The sequence below is a fragment of the Gossypium hirsutum genome, chromosome D11 (assembly GCF_007990345.1).
Source record: "Gossypium hirsutum isolate 1008001.06 chromosome D11, Gossypium_hirsutum_v2.1, whole genome shotgun sequence".
NCBI lineage: Eukaryota > Viridiplantae > Streptophyta > Magnoliopsida > Malvales > Malvaceae > Gossypium > Gossypium hirsutum.
The window spans coordinates 14,581,286-14,598,273 of NC_053447.1; the positions used below are offsets into that span (position 1 = coordinate 14,581,286).

The 16,988-nt window shown below is 34.0% G+C and overlaps 2 protein-coding genes and 1 long non-coding RNA gene across 5 annotated transcripts; 2 read left to right on the forward strand and 1 right to left on the reverse strand.

Moving 5' to 3' along the window:
* Nucleotides 1–2,634: 2,634 nt before the first annotated feature.
* LOC107912561 (pentatricopeptide repeat-containing protein At5g48730, chloroplastic) lies at nt 2,635–5,345 on the reverse strand. Of its 2 annotated transcripts, XM_016840794.2 has the most exons (4): nt 4,830–5,307; nt 4,206–4,612; nt 3,341–4,072; nt 2,635–2,926 (listed from the first exon to the last, which is right to left on the reverse strand). In XM_016840794.2, exons 1-4 carry the CDS (start codon nt 5,247–5,249, stop codon nt 2,920–2,922), a joined length of 1,566 nt encoding a protein of 521 aa, XP_016696283.1. In that variant the 5' UTR covers nt 5,250–5,307; the 3' UTR covers nt 2,635–2,919. The 2 variants fall into 2 exon arrangements, with proteins under 2 accessions (XP_016696283.1, XP_016696282.1); XM_016840793.2 differs by lacking the exon at nt 2,635–2,926 and having other exon boundaries at nt 3,121–4,072; nt 4,830–5,345.
* Nucleotides 5,165–7,997, forward strand: LOC107929480 (uncharacterized). Of its 2 annotated transcripts, XR_005921129.1 has the most exons (5): nt 5,165–5,299; nt 5,405–5,637; nt 5,900–5,964; nt 7,375–7,457; nt 7,536–7,997. It is a non-coding gene; the product is annotated as an uncharacterized lncRNA (long non-coding RNA). The 2 variants fall into 2 exon arrangements; XR_005921130.1 differs by lacking the exons at nt 5,165–5,299; nt 5,405–5,637 and having other exon boundaries at nt 5,753–5,964.
* Nucleotides 7,998–13,524: 5,527 nt separating this feature from the next.
* LOC107910970 (uncharacterized) lies at nt 13,525–15,731 on the forward strand. Its single transcript, XM_041106209.1, has one exon. It carries the CDS (start codon nt 14,412–14,414, stop codon nt 15,498–15,500), a length of 1,089 nt encoding a protein of 362 aa, XP_040962143.1. The 5' UTR covers nt 13,525–14,411; the 3' UTR covers nt 15,501–15,731.
* Nucleotides 15,732–16,988: the final 1,257 nt, after the last annotated feature.

A 16,988-nucleotide genomic window follows, 5' to 3' on the forward strand; every position in this document is an offset into this window, starting at 1 on the left:
GTGAAGTGTGTCAATTAGGAAAGCAAGCTAGGCACCTATTTCCAGCAAACAAATCTTGGAGAGCCTCTAAAAAATTACAACTGGTTCATACTAATATGTGTGGTCCTATGAAGTCTCAATCTTTGAATGGCAATAGGTACTTCATCCTTTTCATTGATGATTATTCTAGGTTCGGATGGGTATACTTTCTCAAGCTAACACAGAAGTTGCCTTGGTATTTTGGAAGTTCAAAGGAACAGTTGAGACTCAATCAGGTTGCAAGCTCGGAACAATAAGGTCAGAAAATAGGATAGAGTACACCTCTGATTTGTTTAAAAGGTTTTTTTTAAAAAATCAGGGATTGAACACCAGCTCACCAACACCTACACACCTCAGCAAAATGGTGTATGTAATACCCCTAACCCATATCCGTCACTAGAACATGGTTATGGCCAAACTATGGATTATGTCCGCCAATAGCCGGCTTAGAGAGAATGAGGCATTGGCCTCGCCAACTAAGTTGTGAATCCTCTTACGAAATCTAAGAAGTTTAATTTTGGGCCTAAAATCTCATTTTCTTAATATTTAAGCAATCTTCCATGAATTTTATGTATAGATCTCACTAAGTTCTTTTGAATTTATAAAATTATTGCTTGAGTGCAGGGTAGATGAAGATTTAAAAATCAAGAGGAGGGACAAAGCCAAGCTCCACCAGTGTTAGTGGTGGGCACGATAGTTGTTTCATGTATATAGAAGGGTTTCCTTGGAGGCCACGCCTTAGGGTTTAAGTGATTATGTCAGTAACTGGATTTTATTTTGAAACTTTTAAATAGATATGGGAATCAAAGTTGTAAGAATTATTGTCATTTCTATACGAATCTTAATAGTTTGGTTTTAAATGTTAAGTTGTTCAAGTATGCAATGAATGTAGAATTATAAATAATGTTAAGTTATTTGGGTCATTGTATCATCATGTACCCAAACTCGGCGATTGGATCAGGTATAAGGTGTTACACATAGCCCGAGACATGGGTAAATTATATCCTCTCAATAGCATTACATGATTGATGAAAAGTAAATGTGGTCATGAGTCATTCGTCTTTTGTGATGAATTATTTGATTACTATTTAATAGTAATTGAATTTTCATGAAGGAAGATGTAATGGTTACTATGAGATAAAATTGGATCATATTAGGAGAATGGATTTATCCCAAAAAGATTAAGGTATCCTATGAGGGTAACACGCTTATAATAAAGTCATTGGACAAGTACTGATCGAGTTACTTTCGTAATGGTATATTGTTGGGGAGAGCTCAGTCGCAATACTATAGTGGAATGACTTCGTGACTAAATGAGTTTATAATTAATAGGCGAAAAGCTGAAACTTAATTATAAACCATTTGAGCCCTAATCACATATGTCCAATCGGTCCCTCCACTAGCTCATTGAAACCAGAAATGAATTGCATGTTAAATTAAATGAACAAAAATGGATAGAAATTGTGAAAATGGATAAATGAAAAACATTTAAAAATGAATGTGATTTTCTCCAAAATAAAAATGAAAATGGAGAAATGGAATCATTTGAAAATGAATGTAATTTTCTCCAAAATGAAAATGAAAATGACCTGGAAATGAATTTATGTTTTCGAATTAAATAAAGTTCGAAAATAAAATAATTCATTTGATCATAGTAAATTCATTGAATGTAGAAATACTAAATACATTTTCTCATAGATTCTTTCACGATAAAATTGTCATGATTTTAACGAAATTAGAATTGAATTGAGAAAATTATTTAATTGGAAGATGTTTATTTTGGGAAATAGAAAAACAAATATCAAGTTAAATCAAATTAAAAAGTACTGAGCTAAAAGTTCAAGAATTACTTGTAATTGGACCCGATATTTAAGAAGCCCAAAACCCCTCATGTTTAAAAGAGTGACGACAAACCCTAATATGTTTAACCAGGGTTGTTACCCCCTATACTTCTAGTTAGACTAGGAGTTTGTTTTTCTATTTGAAATAGACTTCTACAATTCAACAAAGTTTTACTTCTCCCTATAAATAGATGGAAAAATACAAAACTTTAATATATTGTTACTCTTCCCGAAAATAATGAGAATTTATTCTTTTTAAGTATTAAATATATTTTTTGAAATAACAATTATGTCGATTTTTAGAAAAGGAAATTATTTCTAGTTTTATGTTTGATTCGAATCATTCGAGCACACATTCGAAACAATTTGTAGTACAAGAATAGTAGAGAAAGGCATTCGGTTGAAAGCCAGGAACGATAAAAGATCCATCTAACCGAAAACACGAGTAAAATTTCAATAAATAGTTTATTGCTATAAATATCACAAATCGACTCAATTTTCAAAATTTTTATTTTCAGCTGTGCAAAAAATTCGTTTTCAAATCTTTTTTTTTTCTAATAAAAAGTTGATCCCCAAGTCTAACCCCATAGCACCGGTATTTAACTCTCACAGACGAGTAAACTTCATATCCGAGCTCGGATTGGGATCCAAGAGAAAGGAGAGTTCAGCCTTTGCAACAAATGATAGACGTCCCGATATCTTTTCCACAGGCATCCATGGGAGCACCCCAAACATTGGTATGGCCAAACAATATATAGATGTGGAAACCAACTCGTTAGGAATTTCTAAATCACAATTATTACTTTTGTTTTACATTAATCATAGAATGTTGAATTTCACTATGTATGTCTTTTACTATGACAAAAATTGCTTCTGGCCACCTTTATGAAGATCCATCTCATAATCAGCCAACGATAGCAGGATCAACCGAAAGCAGGATGGCAACAATGAGAAAGTGGCTCCATCAAGTAATATCATCAGCATCAGGGATGAACAGCAGCCAAGTAGTTCCTCTCCGAGTTCGAAAAGCAAAAGGCAGAGTTAGCAAAGCAGAGTGAGATTACAACCTTCACCGATGAAGAGTAACAATCAAGAATAGTACATAAAGTTGAAAGAGTATAGATATTAACCAACTGTTTCCATACTGCATTCAACGGTTTGCCATAGGAGGGAACTTCAAAGTTGAAAGGGTTTCTTTTTTCTAACAAAAGGAAGGTCATGGAGTTGGGATAAAAAAAAAAAGAGTTACGACGTTGGGATGTTGAGATTTGAATTGAAGGATGTCACCTCCGGTTCAATGAATGTTTAATTTTCTTAACAATAACAGCACCCATAGAGCTATTAAATTACAAAGTTGAATTAAATGATGAAAACTTATACAGAAGTGGTGATCTGTATTTCATTTTACTCATGGTGCTGATGTACATTTACAACATAAGGGGGAAAAAATGAAAATATACATTAGATCTCAGGAATATGACCTGTAATATTCTGGTTGTCGGAAATCAGGCTTTGGCATCCCCAAAGATGACCCTGCCGCTGACTCAACAAGATTGCGAAGCTCCTTTGCATGGCTAGTCATACCACTGATAGAGTAAGCCTTAATCATGGTTCTATATGTGATCTTATCAGGTTTATATCCTTTTTGCTTCATCATTTCAAGCACCCCCTTCATCTCTGCAAAGCATCCCATCCTACCGTAAGCATCCACTAGACAGTTGAAGAACACAATGTCCAATGTTACATCCGAATTCTCAATGATCCGCAAAACACCAGCGATTTTTTCAGCTTTCCCAGCTTGACCATAAGCCCTTACTAGAGAGCAAAGTGTGACACAACTAGGCTTGATTCTTTCTGACCGCATTAGCCTAAACAAATACTCCATCTGTTTCAAACCACCAGCCCTTCCAAAGGCATCTATCACTACATTGTAGGTAACAATCGTCCACGAGTAATGGTATTTTTGCATATATTCCATTACAGCACTCATCTTCTCGTAGTTTCCAGTTTTTCCATAAGAATCTAGCAGAATGTTGAAGGTCTTAATATTGGGCTGGATACCAGCACTCTGAAACTTCTCGTAACACTTCTCCATGGTTTCAATTTGCCGACTGCTGCCAAAGGCTCTAATTGTGGAGTTCATGGTCCAAACATCTGGTTCGCAATCCTTCCCTCTAAGCATCTCCACGAGTGTCATTTCCATCTCTTGAAACCTTTCAGTAAACCAAAAGAATGAGTTACTTTCAAGTAAGTGGACTTGAAATTTTGTCATAGACTATAGTGCATATAATTTGGCAGCCAGACAGAGCATATTCCTGAAATCATAGAGAAGGATTAACAAGATACATTTTTGCTTTGCCATAGGCATCGATAAGGGTGTTGTATGTAACTGTGTTGGGCCTGATTCCCCAACTTGCCATGTCGGAAAGCAAGGCGCGTACTTTATCAAAGGCAAAAACCTGCAGGCATGATTTGATGAGGATGGAGTAGGTCTGCACATCAGGGTGACAAATAGGAGTGTCTTTCATCTCCTCTAAAAGGGAAAATGCTTTATCAAAGAGACCGCTCCGACTGTAGGCAGACAAGAGAGCAGTGTAGGCTTCATGGTTCATAACACAACCTTCATCGCTCATAGCCTGAAAGAGCTCATAGGCTTTATCAGGCTGCTTGCATTTCCCAAGCAAAACAATAAGCTTGATGTATATAGCAGCGTTGGGTCTATACCAAAGCTGCTCCCGTAGTAACTCAAAAACCTGAAAAAAGAAATGTGATGACCTTGGTATTATCATTAGAATATGTGCGTGATATAGGAAGCTAAACTTGTTTCTCAAGGCAACAATGAAAAGAAATAGAGAGCACTGTTTGATTTTTAAGATAAAAATTTCAGCTTCTCTTCCACTGTAACTTGTTTACAGAAGTGGTTAAGCAAAATTTGAAAAGCAAAAGGAAAACTCAAGATTTCAACCAGACCTTAAGAGCAGATTCCCAACGCAAAGCAGTGATTCTCTCGTGAAGGGATTCGAGAACAGTCCTCGGAAGCAACTTCTTGGAATTGTTGGGTCCTCTCTTTTTTTCGATAAAAGCCTTGGTGGCCTCTCTTCGCAGGATGACGGAAATAGCCTTCCTTGAAGCTATCTTCCTGCTCACTTCTTCTCTCCTCCCTCTCGTCTCTCTCTGCTTCAATTCCTCGGCAATTACAAGTCTTCCCTTTTCCCTTCCGCTCTCACTCACCGTTAAGCTCCTCGTTTCCTCTTCTTCGTCTTTGTTTGGAGCAGATGTTTCGGATTTGGAAGCGGATACGGGCGGAACCCGGAGGGGCTTAAGGCTAGGCGACGGTGGCCGATTGACAGCGGGTAGAAATGTGTGGGGGTGACTGCAGAGAGAGGCCATTTAGATTTGCAGAGAAATTGAGCACCAGAAATTGAAGTGGAGTTGGTAAGGTAAATTTTCAGATATTTTCACTGTTGGGCTTTGGTTATTGTATTCGATTTTGGATTTTTTGGGTTTCCCCTAATATTAACAGCGTGTTTGGTTCGCTGTAATAGGTATACCATTACTCCCCGATTACGCGCCTATTACATTACCGACCTATTCCGGCGTTTGGTTCGCTGTTTTCTCATTCCGCGCCGAATCAGTTACTCCCCCATTACATTGACTGCGAGTAATAGGCATTACGCTCCCTCAGCGCCGATTACCCATTCCGCGTCTTTCCCTTTTTTCTCTTCCGTTTTCTGCCCTCGTCCTCAACGCTCCGATTCTCCCACGCTTCCTTGCACAGGTAATTTCTTTTCCCTCATCCTCTTCCGACGTTTCTCAATTTTTTCCTTTCCAGATTTCTACTTCTTCTTCTGGTACGGTACGCTTCTTTTCTTCTCACATTTCTTTTCTTTTCTCCATTTTCTTTCTCCATATTTCTGCTTCTTCTTCCAAATTTTTCCCTGTTTTTCTTTTCTTTTCTTTTCTGTAGAATCGATTTTGATTTTGATTTTATTTATCTTTGTCGAATTTCGAAACACTTCTAATCGGGAATATCATATAAGTTGGATGCTTTTCATTCGTGTCTAGACACTCATCGTCTTCTCTGAGAATCGATTTCATTTGTCAGGTAAAATTCCCATATTTTGCCTATTATTTTTTCCCCTTTATTTGCATTCTTGCCTATTGATTTCTCTGTTCTATTTTTCTTTCTTTATAATTTTTTCTAATTCGAGTCTCTTTTTACTAGATCTATGTTTTTTCTGCTGTTATTTATAATCTCTTTGCATGCAAACTATTGTTTGGGGGGTGATTTTGGGTTCAAGTTATTGGGTTTGAAAATGTTGTTTTCTTTTTTCTTGGTCAATTTTAGAAGACCATTTATATGTATGCGGTTCAAATTTTCTGTTTTGATTTGATTTTTTTTCCTGTGATAGAATCTTTGAAATATTGTTTTCTTTTTCCTCATTATATGTTACATTAAGGATAGTTGATTAGAAGCGGGATTTTTGTTTGTTGTAGAATATAAATTTGTAGGTCGAAGTTGTAATTAGTGGGTTACATTGTGAATTTGTGTAGTTGAAATGCTAAGTTGTAGGAGGTGTTGAGTATTTGTGTAGTTGAAATGCTAAGTTGTAGGAGGTGTTGAGTATTTGTAGTAGGTCGAAGTTGTAATTAGTAGGTTACATTGTAATTAGTAGGTTACATTGTGAATTTGTGTAGTTGAAATGCTAAGTTGCGAGGAGTTTAGCAACTTAAAAAGCTAATTGTAAGCTATTGTGATTGGGGAGGTAGTAGTAGGGGCATCAGGTATGATTTTAATCCTTCTGTTTTTTTCCACTTGTTAACTTTTATATAAACCTCTTGAGTATTATCTTCTAAACTTTCTGGCTTATATTTTTTTTGGTATATTTGCTTGACACCTCTGGAGTAAAGTACTTTTTCGAAATCTCAATGTTTGTTTCATTTCTCCTTTCAATTCCAACATTGCAATGTGTTTTTCTCGTCTTTGTTTGCCTAATAAAGCAGGTACTTTTTTGTTAAATTTCTTGATCTGTTGGCCAAGAGTTTGTGCTAAGATTTGCATTTCAACTTTAGGTATTATTCTTGTTTATGCTGTGGAGACTCGTATCTATATAGAAACTAAACTATTGAACCACTTCTGAGTAATTTGCAAATAATGAATGAACCAGCTTCTCAAGCTAGTATTAAGCTGTGTCACTTTCATCTGCGCATAATGTGATGGTTTGATAGTTGAAATTATGGATGATCTGAATCTAGCTATAGGTGATTAAATATATGATCACCAAAGTAGTGGCATCCATCTAAAGTAGTTTTCTACCTTCCTGGGCTAAGTTCAGTTAAGTCTATATCATCATCCTCCCCTTGGCATATTGCATTCATTTTAGCTATAGAGTTATTTGCACAATTGGTGATTATCGTTTGACATTTCTCAATCTTCTATACTGGCCTAGTAGTCATTCTTCTCTCCTAACCTTTCTCATATGTGATCAACTGTACTGTTTTATTGCAAGCGCAGTCTCCTAACTACAATGCTACCCTGAAACAAATTTTCCCCAATATTCAGCAAATCGATTCTGAGGTATTGGCTTAGAAATTTTGGTAGGTTCTGGACTTTTGTAGTTGAATGTTCATAAATTTGCAATCACGCGTGTAGTATGCTAACGGTAACATCTCCAGTCCCTTGTTGTCTGGAGCTTGTGAGTTTGCAAATGTTGCTAGGGGAAAACGGGGTTCTGGAAGTGATCCCTAATACATGACAACCAGCAGGAAGCATGTGAGTGCTTGGTGGGATGATATTAGCAGCAGACCGTCCTAGCAGAAGGTTCTCCAGCTCTATGCTCCTCATTTCTAAGAATTGAAAATGATGCAATCTGGGGATGGGGTCTTTTTAATGATGTCTGCTTTGTTGTTTAGCAGTTTGGTTTGGTTTGGGGTCTGGTCTTTGACTGTTTTAAGAGGCCAACTAGTTATCCTGTGTTAGTTATACTTACAATAAAATGTTGGTAGGGGTAGGGGGTTACAATTATCGTTTTGTTTGCCTATGTTTGATATTATGAATAAAGATGAAGAAATCATGGAGATATCAAAGAGAACCAAGTGCACAATTGAATGTGCTTCAAAGGCAAATTTTTTCTTTTATTTTCTATGGTTTTATTACTTATTGATTTTCTTTTTGTTGGTTTAAATCTTCGAAATAATTGTCCAAAAGGTTTTGGTAGTGTTGGCATTGGCATCAATAAAAGTTTGAGCTTACTATGAGTATAATTTGAACCCAAATGTGGTAGTGTTGGCATTGGCATTATTTTAAATTGTATAAATTCATATAAGAAAATTTATTATCAAGAATTTTATGAAATTTTATATTATTATTAAATTATATGTAATAATTATTATTTTAAATTATACAAATTCATAAAATATAATTTATTAGTTATAATTATTTTAAATTTTATTAAATCATATATTTAAATTAAAATATATTTAATATTAATTATTTAAAATTTTATTTTATAGTATCATATATTATGATTTGAGTAAATTCATATAAGAATATTAATTATTAAGAATTTTATTAAATTATATATTTTAATTATATTATATTTAATAATAATTATGTTATTTTATATTTTACAGTATCATATATTATGGTTTGAGTAAATTCATATAAGAATATTAATTATTAAGAATTTTATTAAATTATATATTTTAATTAAAATATATTTAATAATAATTATGTTTAAATATGATTAAATTATTTATTATTAATATTAATAATCTTATTAAAATTTAAATAAAATAATTTACCAAAACAAATTTCTGCTAATTATTAAAAATTTTATTAAATTATATATTTTAATTAAAATATATTAAATAATAATTATGTTTAAATATGATTAAATTATTTATTTTTGATAATAAATAATCTTATTAAAATTTAAATAACAATAACAATAATCATTTACCAAAACAAATTTATGCTAAGGGTATTCTGGTCATTTTAGTTTTTTCCATTATGCTATTACACCTCTATTACATTCAACCAAACACATTTTTACTATTACGCCTCTATTCCATTACATTCAACCAAACAGTTGATTTGCTATTACACCTCTATTCCATTACACCTATAATCCAATACACCTCTAATCCAATACACCTCTAATCCAATACAGCGAACCAAACGTGCTCTAAGTGTTGTTGAAAGCCCCGCTTTAAAAGTAGTGTTAAAGACCCTTTAAATCCGTATTCAAACTATTTAATTATATATACCTATATCTTTACTACAGTTGTACATGGATCCAATCGTGCTTGGGTTGGGCCTTAACAAAATTTTAAACTCGATTAATAGATTTGGACTCATCTCAAAAAATAGGTTTAATTTTTGTCCAAGCCCAACCCAAATTATATATGTTAAACTTGATTTCAAATCGATCCGACCTGTATTAAAGCCTATATAATATTAATACTTGCTACGAGGTATCGATACATTGGGGAGGATATTGATACTCAGGAAATATTTTTTAAATTTTTAAAACATTGAATCTTAAAACAGTATTGATACTTTTGTAAAAGGTATCGATACTTTGTTAGGTATCTGGGCTGGGCTCGGGCTAATAAAAATTTATTCGAGGCCTTATCCATTTTCTAAATGTGTCTTCTTTTTTTGTTTAAACTTTTTTTTAGCCTATATTTTTCTCAAACTATCTCATTTTTTGGGCGAGTACTGACCTGGCTCATGAAGGATTTGGCAGTATTAATCTTACCAGCTTGTCCACTGTTGTTTGCAAAATTGTGACAAAATTTCCGCCTTACATCAAAAGCATGTTAGTTTAGTTTCAGGCTGCATTATTACTAAAAATATTGTTGTAGCGCAAGAAATTATTCATTTTATGTATAAAAAATTGATTTAAGAAAGGCTCACCACAAGTTAAATTAACATTGTGGAAACCATTTTTTTCAAAAATCAAAAATTTAGTTATCGAGTTATTAAAAATGAAAATTTGAGAGTCGTCACCGATCTTTTATTAAGGTGTGACCGGTTCACCATTAAAATGATTTTTGGTCTGCGAATTTTGAGAAAATCAGATTCGGGAGTCGGTTACGCACGAGGAAGGGTTAGCACCCTCGTAACGCCCAAAATTGGTACCGAATCGATTGTTTAATGTCTTAATGTCGAAATTTTGAATACAATCTTTTTGTTTTGAATAAAATGAATTAGACGATGAGATTTACTTATTTTAAAGGAATAAATCGTCACACTCAGTAAGTTAGAGTGCAACATTTTAAATCCTCAAAATTAAGTTCATCTTTTGATTTTTAAAACCTATGCATTTTGAGAAGTATATCTGATTATTTGGGTCAAGCGGCAAATTAAAACCCAATAAGTTAGGGTTCAATTTCTCGAAATTTCCAAACATCAGACATTGCCTTTATTTTAAAATCGAGATAACAAAATGTTGTATCCAGTAAGTTAGGATCCGACATCTTGAAATCTTAAAAATTTTATTTTGAAATTGTATGGTTTTAACAAAATAAGTACTCGGCCATCTAAATTCATGGAAAAGGATTGAAACCCAGTACGTTAGGGCATAATCCAATCGAAAACGATGAACACCAAGCCTTTCTTTTGAAGATTATGAAATAACATGATTGTAGTGCTTTAATAAAATACAATTTTTTACAAATGAATCCCGATTGAATAGCAAATACTTAATGTAAAAGATACAATTCATAACCTAGATACATATTGAGGCAAAAATAAACAAAGAATAAATTCGAACAAAAATGGCTACATCAATTTTTATCATATTATACAAATATCAATCCTAAGTGTCAAATATCAAATGAATTAAATACAACAACATTCATTAATAACATTATTAAGTTGAAATATTTACACATGAACTTAAAATAGACTTAAAACAAAAGAATAACATTATGGAATAATAATACGTAAAATAAATTTGAAACAAGCAATACATTTATTAATTACCTCAAATAACACATATAAAATAACTATGTAAAAGTTTAAATTTGAAAGAAGTAAATTATATAACTAAAATTGACCTAAAGTACATATCTAGATATAAAAATACTTGAAATTTATAATCATAATAATATCAAACATCAAATTAATAATATGTTTTTTTAATAATTTAATAGCACATATAGTAGCATTCAAACATTATATCAAAAGAAAATAAAGTTATATCAAAATGAGTTACTAAAATATGTTCAAAGTATGTCAAATTATTATAAAAAAAAACATTTTTTACATATAGATAATGAAACATATAAAGATATAAAGTTTAAAAATAAAAGGATAAATTTTAAAACAATGTTAATATTTAAAGCTTATTAAAAATAAACATATAAAAAATACTAAATTAATTTTTCATTATGTTGTATATAAAAACTAAATTTGAATGAAATTTTCTTTAATATATTCACTATAAGCCAATAATATTTATGAAAATTAACGAAACTTTATGATTAGTGAGAAATAAAAATAAAATAAAAAAGATTAAATAAAAAACAACACTTAGAAGACTAAATCTGCAATCAATCGAAAACATAAGGACTAATACCGCAATTAAACGCAAAAATTCCAGAATTCAAATTCAAGTAATGAAAACGTCGCCGTTTAACAATGAACCAAATTGAAACCGGAGTAAACTATACAGTATGAATCGAAAAATTGCAGAAAATCAAACTAGAACAATACAAAACAAAGGAGGACTAATTGCGCAAAAAGACCAACGAGCGAAAGGGCGCGGATCCTCCCCGGGTCGGGTCACCGCGTGGGTTGCTGGGGTTAGTCGGCCAATACGACACCATTTAAGGGCCACTGAAACAGGCCCTAAACGGTGCTGTTTTATGCGCTATAAAAGGCCCCTGTTGAAACCCTAAAAAAACAGTCTGTTGAAACAGACCCTAGCCTCTTCCCTCTGCGCCGCTTCAGGCCTCAATCCCCCATCCGACTTCGACTGCGACGGAGTAGATGGAGGATCGGCCACCAGGTAAGTTGGTTTCTTAACATCTTTCTGTTACTTTTTCATACGGTGAATAATAAAAACAAGAACAAAGAGAGAATCAAAAGAAAATAAAGAAGCGAAAAAAATGAATCACCTTCCAAAAAAAACTTTGTTCTTTGAATCTTTTTTATCAATATTTCCAGAATATTTTTTTTGTATACAATATCCCCTTTTTTTTAATACAAAATTAATGGCTTTTTATATAGCCGGATCCAAAAGAAAAATAAATCAAAAATCCCTTTTTTTACGTTTTTTTCTTATTTCTGCCAGTTCTTTTTTTTGATTTGCTGTCGATTTCTGCCCTCTTTTGTTGCGTTCTTTCTGCCTCTGTTTGTTGCAGGTACAGTGCTGGTGCTGCGATGTGCGTGGCAGATGTAGAGGGCACGGGAGCGATGGCAGTGCCGCGGCTCGGTGTAGCGCATGAGGCCGGCGTGGAACGGCTCGGAGGTGTGGCTCGTGGGGCCGAGGGAAAGCCCTGGCTGCGGCGCTGGAACTACATGGGAAGGCTGGTGGCGTGCTTGTGGGGAAACGGCGCTAGGGGCTTCTAGGGTTCCTTGCTCTGATTTTTGTTTTGGGCTGCATGGTGATTGGTGATTGGGCTGGAATCGGGTTTAGGTTTGGGCTAGGGTCTGGGAAAATTGGGTTGATTGGGTTGGGGCTAGGCTTAATGGGTTTAGGTTTGGGCATTAGGAAATTCGGGTTTGGGCTATTTTGTAGTTGAGTTTTGGGTTTAGTTGGGTCTGTAATCCGGGCTCAGTGTTTGTAAAAAAACTGGACTGTTTAATAATGGCATTTTAATTTCATTTGTTTTTATATTTGGTTTATTTATTTTTGTTTGTGCTTTTGGTCCCGGGCAAATTGGGCCTATTACCATCATTTTATTTGTAGGCATTGGCATTCTTGTGAAGCTGTGGGCGTCACTTTTGTATCTAAGCAACTCAATTAAAAGGGTAGCCTTTTCGAAAGCTTCAAATTGAAAAGAGGAATCCCCATGGTGATCCCTTTCATCACCCTATTTGTTCATTCTTTGTATAGAGTGTTCCCAGGCTTTTTCTTTTGAGGTAGACTTGTTATCTTTCGTGGATGATATGGTTCTTTTTACAAAAATTTCTATTAATTAAATGAGAGTATTGAACTGAGGTGTTGATCATTTTAATCAAAGCTCTGACCGGCAAAAGACTCAATGTACTAAAATATTTATTTAAGTATTTTTTTTCCTTTTTCTTTAAATTTTTAAAATTATAACTAAATTGAAAAAAGAATTAAAATTTTAGAGCTAAATTTATTGAATTTTTTTAGAATTAGAATTAAAATGACAAATTTTGTAAACATAGAGGGTTAAAATTATTATTAGGCCAATAAAAAAACGTATATCAGTTTTTCATCACTCATCTAATGACAACAAATAAGAAAGTGACTAAAATATTTAATTTCGAAAAGTTGAGTGATTAAATCGAAAAAAATAATTGTTTGGTGACCAGAATAGAACTAAAGGCACAGTTTAGTGATTTTTTATTTATTTACCCTGATAATAAATATAGATAAACTTAACAAGAAAAAATTTTAGGAAAAAAATACTTTCTAAACCGACTTCGCTTACAACATAAAAATTTTACCGATACCTTGTATCTCAAGCAAGATTATTTTATAAACTTACCTTCAATTAGGGCAACAATTGTTTTATATATCCCAAAGCCTCCGCTAAGAGAAGAAATCTTGCCAAACTCCATCAAGAGATAATACTTTGTAAAGTATTATACCACTTTAATAAGACTACCATCACATCACATTAAACCTACTTGATCATATGACAACATAAATTATAAATGTTCCTTTAAATATCCCCTAAACCTCGTAATAAAAGAAGAATCGATCGACTACCATTCAAATTCTTCATAATTTTTTCTCTTCCAACTCAATGACTTACCTTCTCTCTCTAATCACATTTTTCATAACAATATTACTTTATTATTATTTGTCCTCTAATTCTTGATTCCATCAACTGATTTAAAAAAGGAAAAGGAAAAATGGAAGCGAAAAAGCAAAAGAGAAAGATGATTTGGTTGGACAAACGACCTACTTTCAAGCGATTGTCCCCTCTTATCTTATTTTATCACTTTATTTAATAAATATTTTATTTTGGGATGAAAGAAAGGCAAAGCTGAGAAAAATAAGATTGCTGTCTCACATCAAGAAATATTTACTATTTTGTTTCCTTAAAATTTACAGTGTCAACAATTTAATTGTAATGGAAAAGCAGTAAAAGAAAATATTTTCACCACACTTGTTTCCGTTTTTGTGCTCTGAAGGAATCCGATGTTGATTTATTTTATTTGTAAAATAATGAGGATTTCTTCCTTTAATCACAGTTTTTTATTCAGATCTCCTATTCTTCGCGTTTTAAACCAAACAAACTCTCCCAATTTTCTCATTCGTCTTTCATTTCCAACATTTCTTTCTCCTAAAATTCTATTTTATTATATACTCTTTTTGTTTTATGTTACTCTAATCTAATGCCATGGAGAGTAGTAACCGGAGACTTACGCTTTTCGAGCAGATGTCAGCGGTCGACAACGGCCGCACCAGTCTGGCCGCTGCTTTCACTCTCGATGCCCTTTTGGGAAACACTAAGCCGCCTCAACAACCGCCGTCTCACAACCGTACGCTTCTGGAGATTATATTAGACGATGGGTCCAACAAAGACAAGAAGAGTTGGAAGGCGTTTCGGGACAAGATCCGGCTCAAGAGACCGGGCTCTGCCTTGACCTCCTCGGTTCATGTTCCGGTTTCCGATGTCAATGTTCAGACTGATAGATCTCAGTTACCGAGGCGCGGTCCGTTTCTTTCCGACCCGGATGACTCGGTTCGGGTTGAGGATGGTGGTGAACGTGCCCCGGTTTCTGACCCGCCGGTTCTGAATTCTCTGCTGCGATTGGAACGGACGGACTCGGACTCGGATCGGTTCGGGCACGATCCGATGCAGCCCTTTAACGATGATTCAGCTGATGTCAGCATGCCTAGTAACGCTCCGCCGTTGAGAAGAGTCAGGCCACAAACAGACCGCAATGATTCGAATCGTTTACCTTCCTCGAACACTGCCGTAAACAACATTGACAGCAGCGAGGACGATGACTCTCCTCTGGCGCGTCATGTAACGCGCCAACTGGGAGCGGTATTGGCAGAGGAGAGGGCGTTGTCTGCAAGAGAAGCAGCGGAAGCAGCCGCTGCGGCGGTGGAACAAGCTGCAGTGACAGTGAACAATGCTCCACCAGCGTCCGAGGAACCGGTGAGGATGTCATTAATGGAATTATTAGAAGAAACAAGCCAACAAATGGGGCTGATGGGATCCAGTTACATCATAAGCGACGCCGGTGAAGAGTATGAGAAAGAGGAAGTGACGGATGAAGACGAAGACGAAAAAGAGGTGGTGCAAAGCAGCGGTGGGATGGAGCACGCTTGTTGCGTTTGCATGGTTAGGCATAAAGGTGCTGCGTTTATTCCATGCGGGCATACATTTTGTCGTCTCTGTTCAAGAGAACTCTGGGTTCAGCGAGGGAATTGCCCACTTTGCAATGGCTCCATCTTGGAAATTCTTGATATATTTTAATCTATATTTAAATCCGCGTTATCGTTTGTTCTTCATAACAATTTTATCTATTCTTTTTCTTCATTATCAGCAAGGATAACAATAGTTCATGTCTTCTAGTTTCCAACTTTTGGTTGATTGTCTTGAGGTAGATAGTAAATTATCAAGTTTCAGCGATCCATTTAGAATTTGTCAGTTCAGGGAACGCAATAAATGTATATCATTGCTAGGTGGTTGACAACTTGATTACCATGATTATGACCAAGACCCATGGTTTTATCGTTTTCCATTTTGTTCTTTAGGCTAAAAAAACATTTGGAAATAGCTGGAAAGCGAATTGGATGATGCCATGATGATTATAATATCATGTTCTTGTCTCTATGCTTCAAAATGAATAGGGATGACCAGTGGCCCTGAATATGGGGGTTTCCTTTCTTTCTTTCTTTATTTATATATGAAAGAAACAAACTGATAGGCTTTGGAGACTGTAAAACAATGCTGATTTGATGAATTGTTTGGGTGAGAAGCAAAGCTGTCTCTGGCTTTGGAACTGTTAAAAAGGGATTGAATGATTTTTGCTCCTCAAAGTGAGAGATTCTGTCTTTGAATTTTTATTTAAACAGTAGGTAACAAATTTTAATAAATTAAAATTTGGTATAAATTTATTTATATTATTCTGTATTTTATAACTGTTTATCGAGAAGAGGCGTGTCGAATTGATCGCTAGTCACGTGCTGAGATGTGATTTATTTCATAAATTTTGTAAAATAAAAAGAATGTCAATAATTTATCATAATGCTCTAAAAAGACAAGAGGACGTCGATGGCAATTAATTTTGCATAGTCTCGGTTCAATCATTTTGTTTCTGCCACGTAATAAGCTTTCGATACATTTTGTCTAAAGTCATAACCGAAGTAATCAAGTAATCAGAACTAAAACATAATCGAAGGTAATTCGTGCAATCATTTTAGGTATCCAATAAGCTGGAAGCTTGAGCTTCAACGTCTTCAAACTCTTGTCTCTACTTATTTATCTATAATGCCAAAATCCACGAAAATAATGGACAGACACCATTAACCTATTCAAAGGTCAGGTTAGTGGTGGAAGATTTATCCGAAATATAGGAGAGAAAAGTTACTCATTTAGAACTTAAAAATCTGGCTCCAACTTAATCCATTTTCTACACTGTAATACATATTTTATTATTTTATTTATATCAAATAAAATTAAATATATAATAATTGTCTTAAAAAATATGTTATCTGATAATATAAGAATAAAACATATAAAATTAAGAAATCTTAAATTTAAAATAATATAAATTTTAAAAATAATAATATGAACTAATCTAAAATAGATTTAGATTAATTGTTTACTAATATTGACGGACTTAAGCAAAATTTAAGACTCATATTTCAGATCAAACCTAACTTAAATAAGTATAACTTGTACTAATATCATGCATAAATACAATCTAAACCCAACCTGATCTGACTCATGATCAACTCT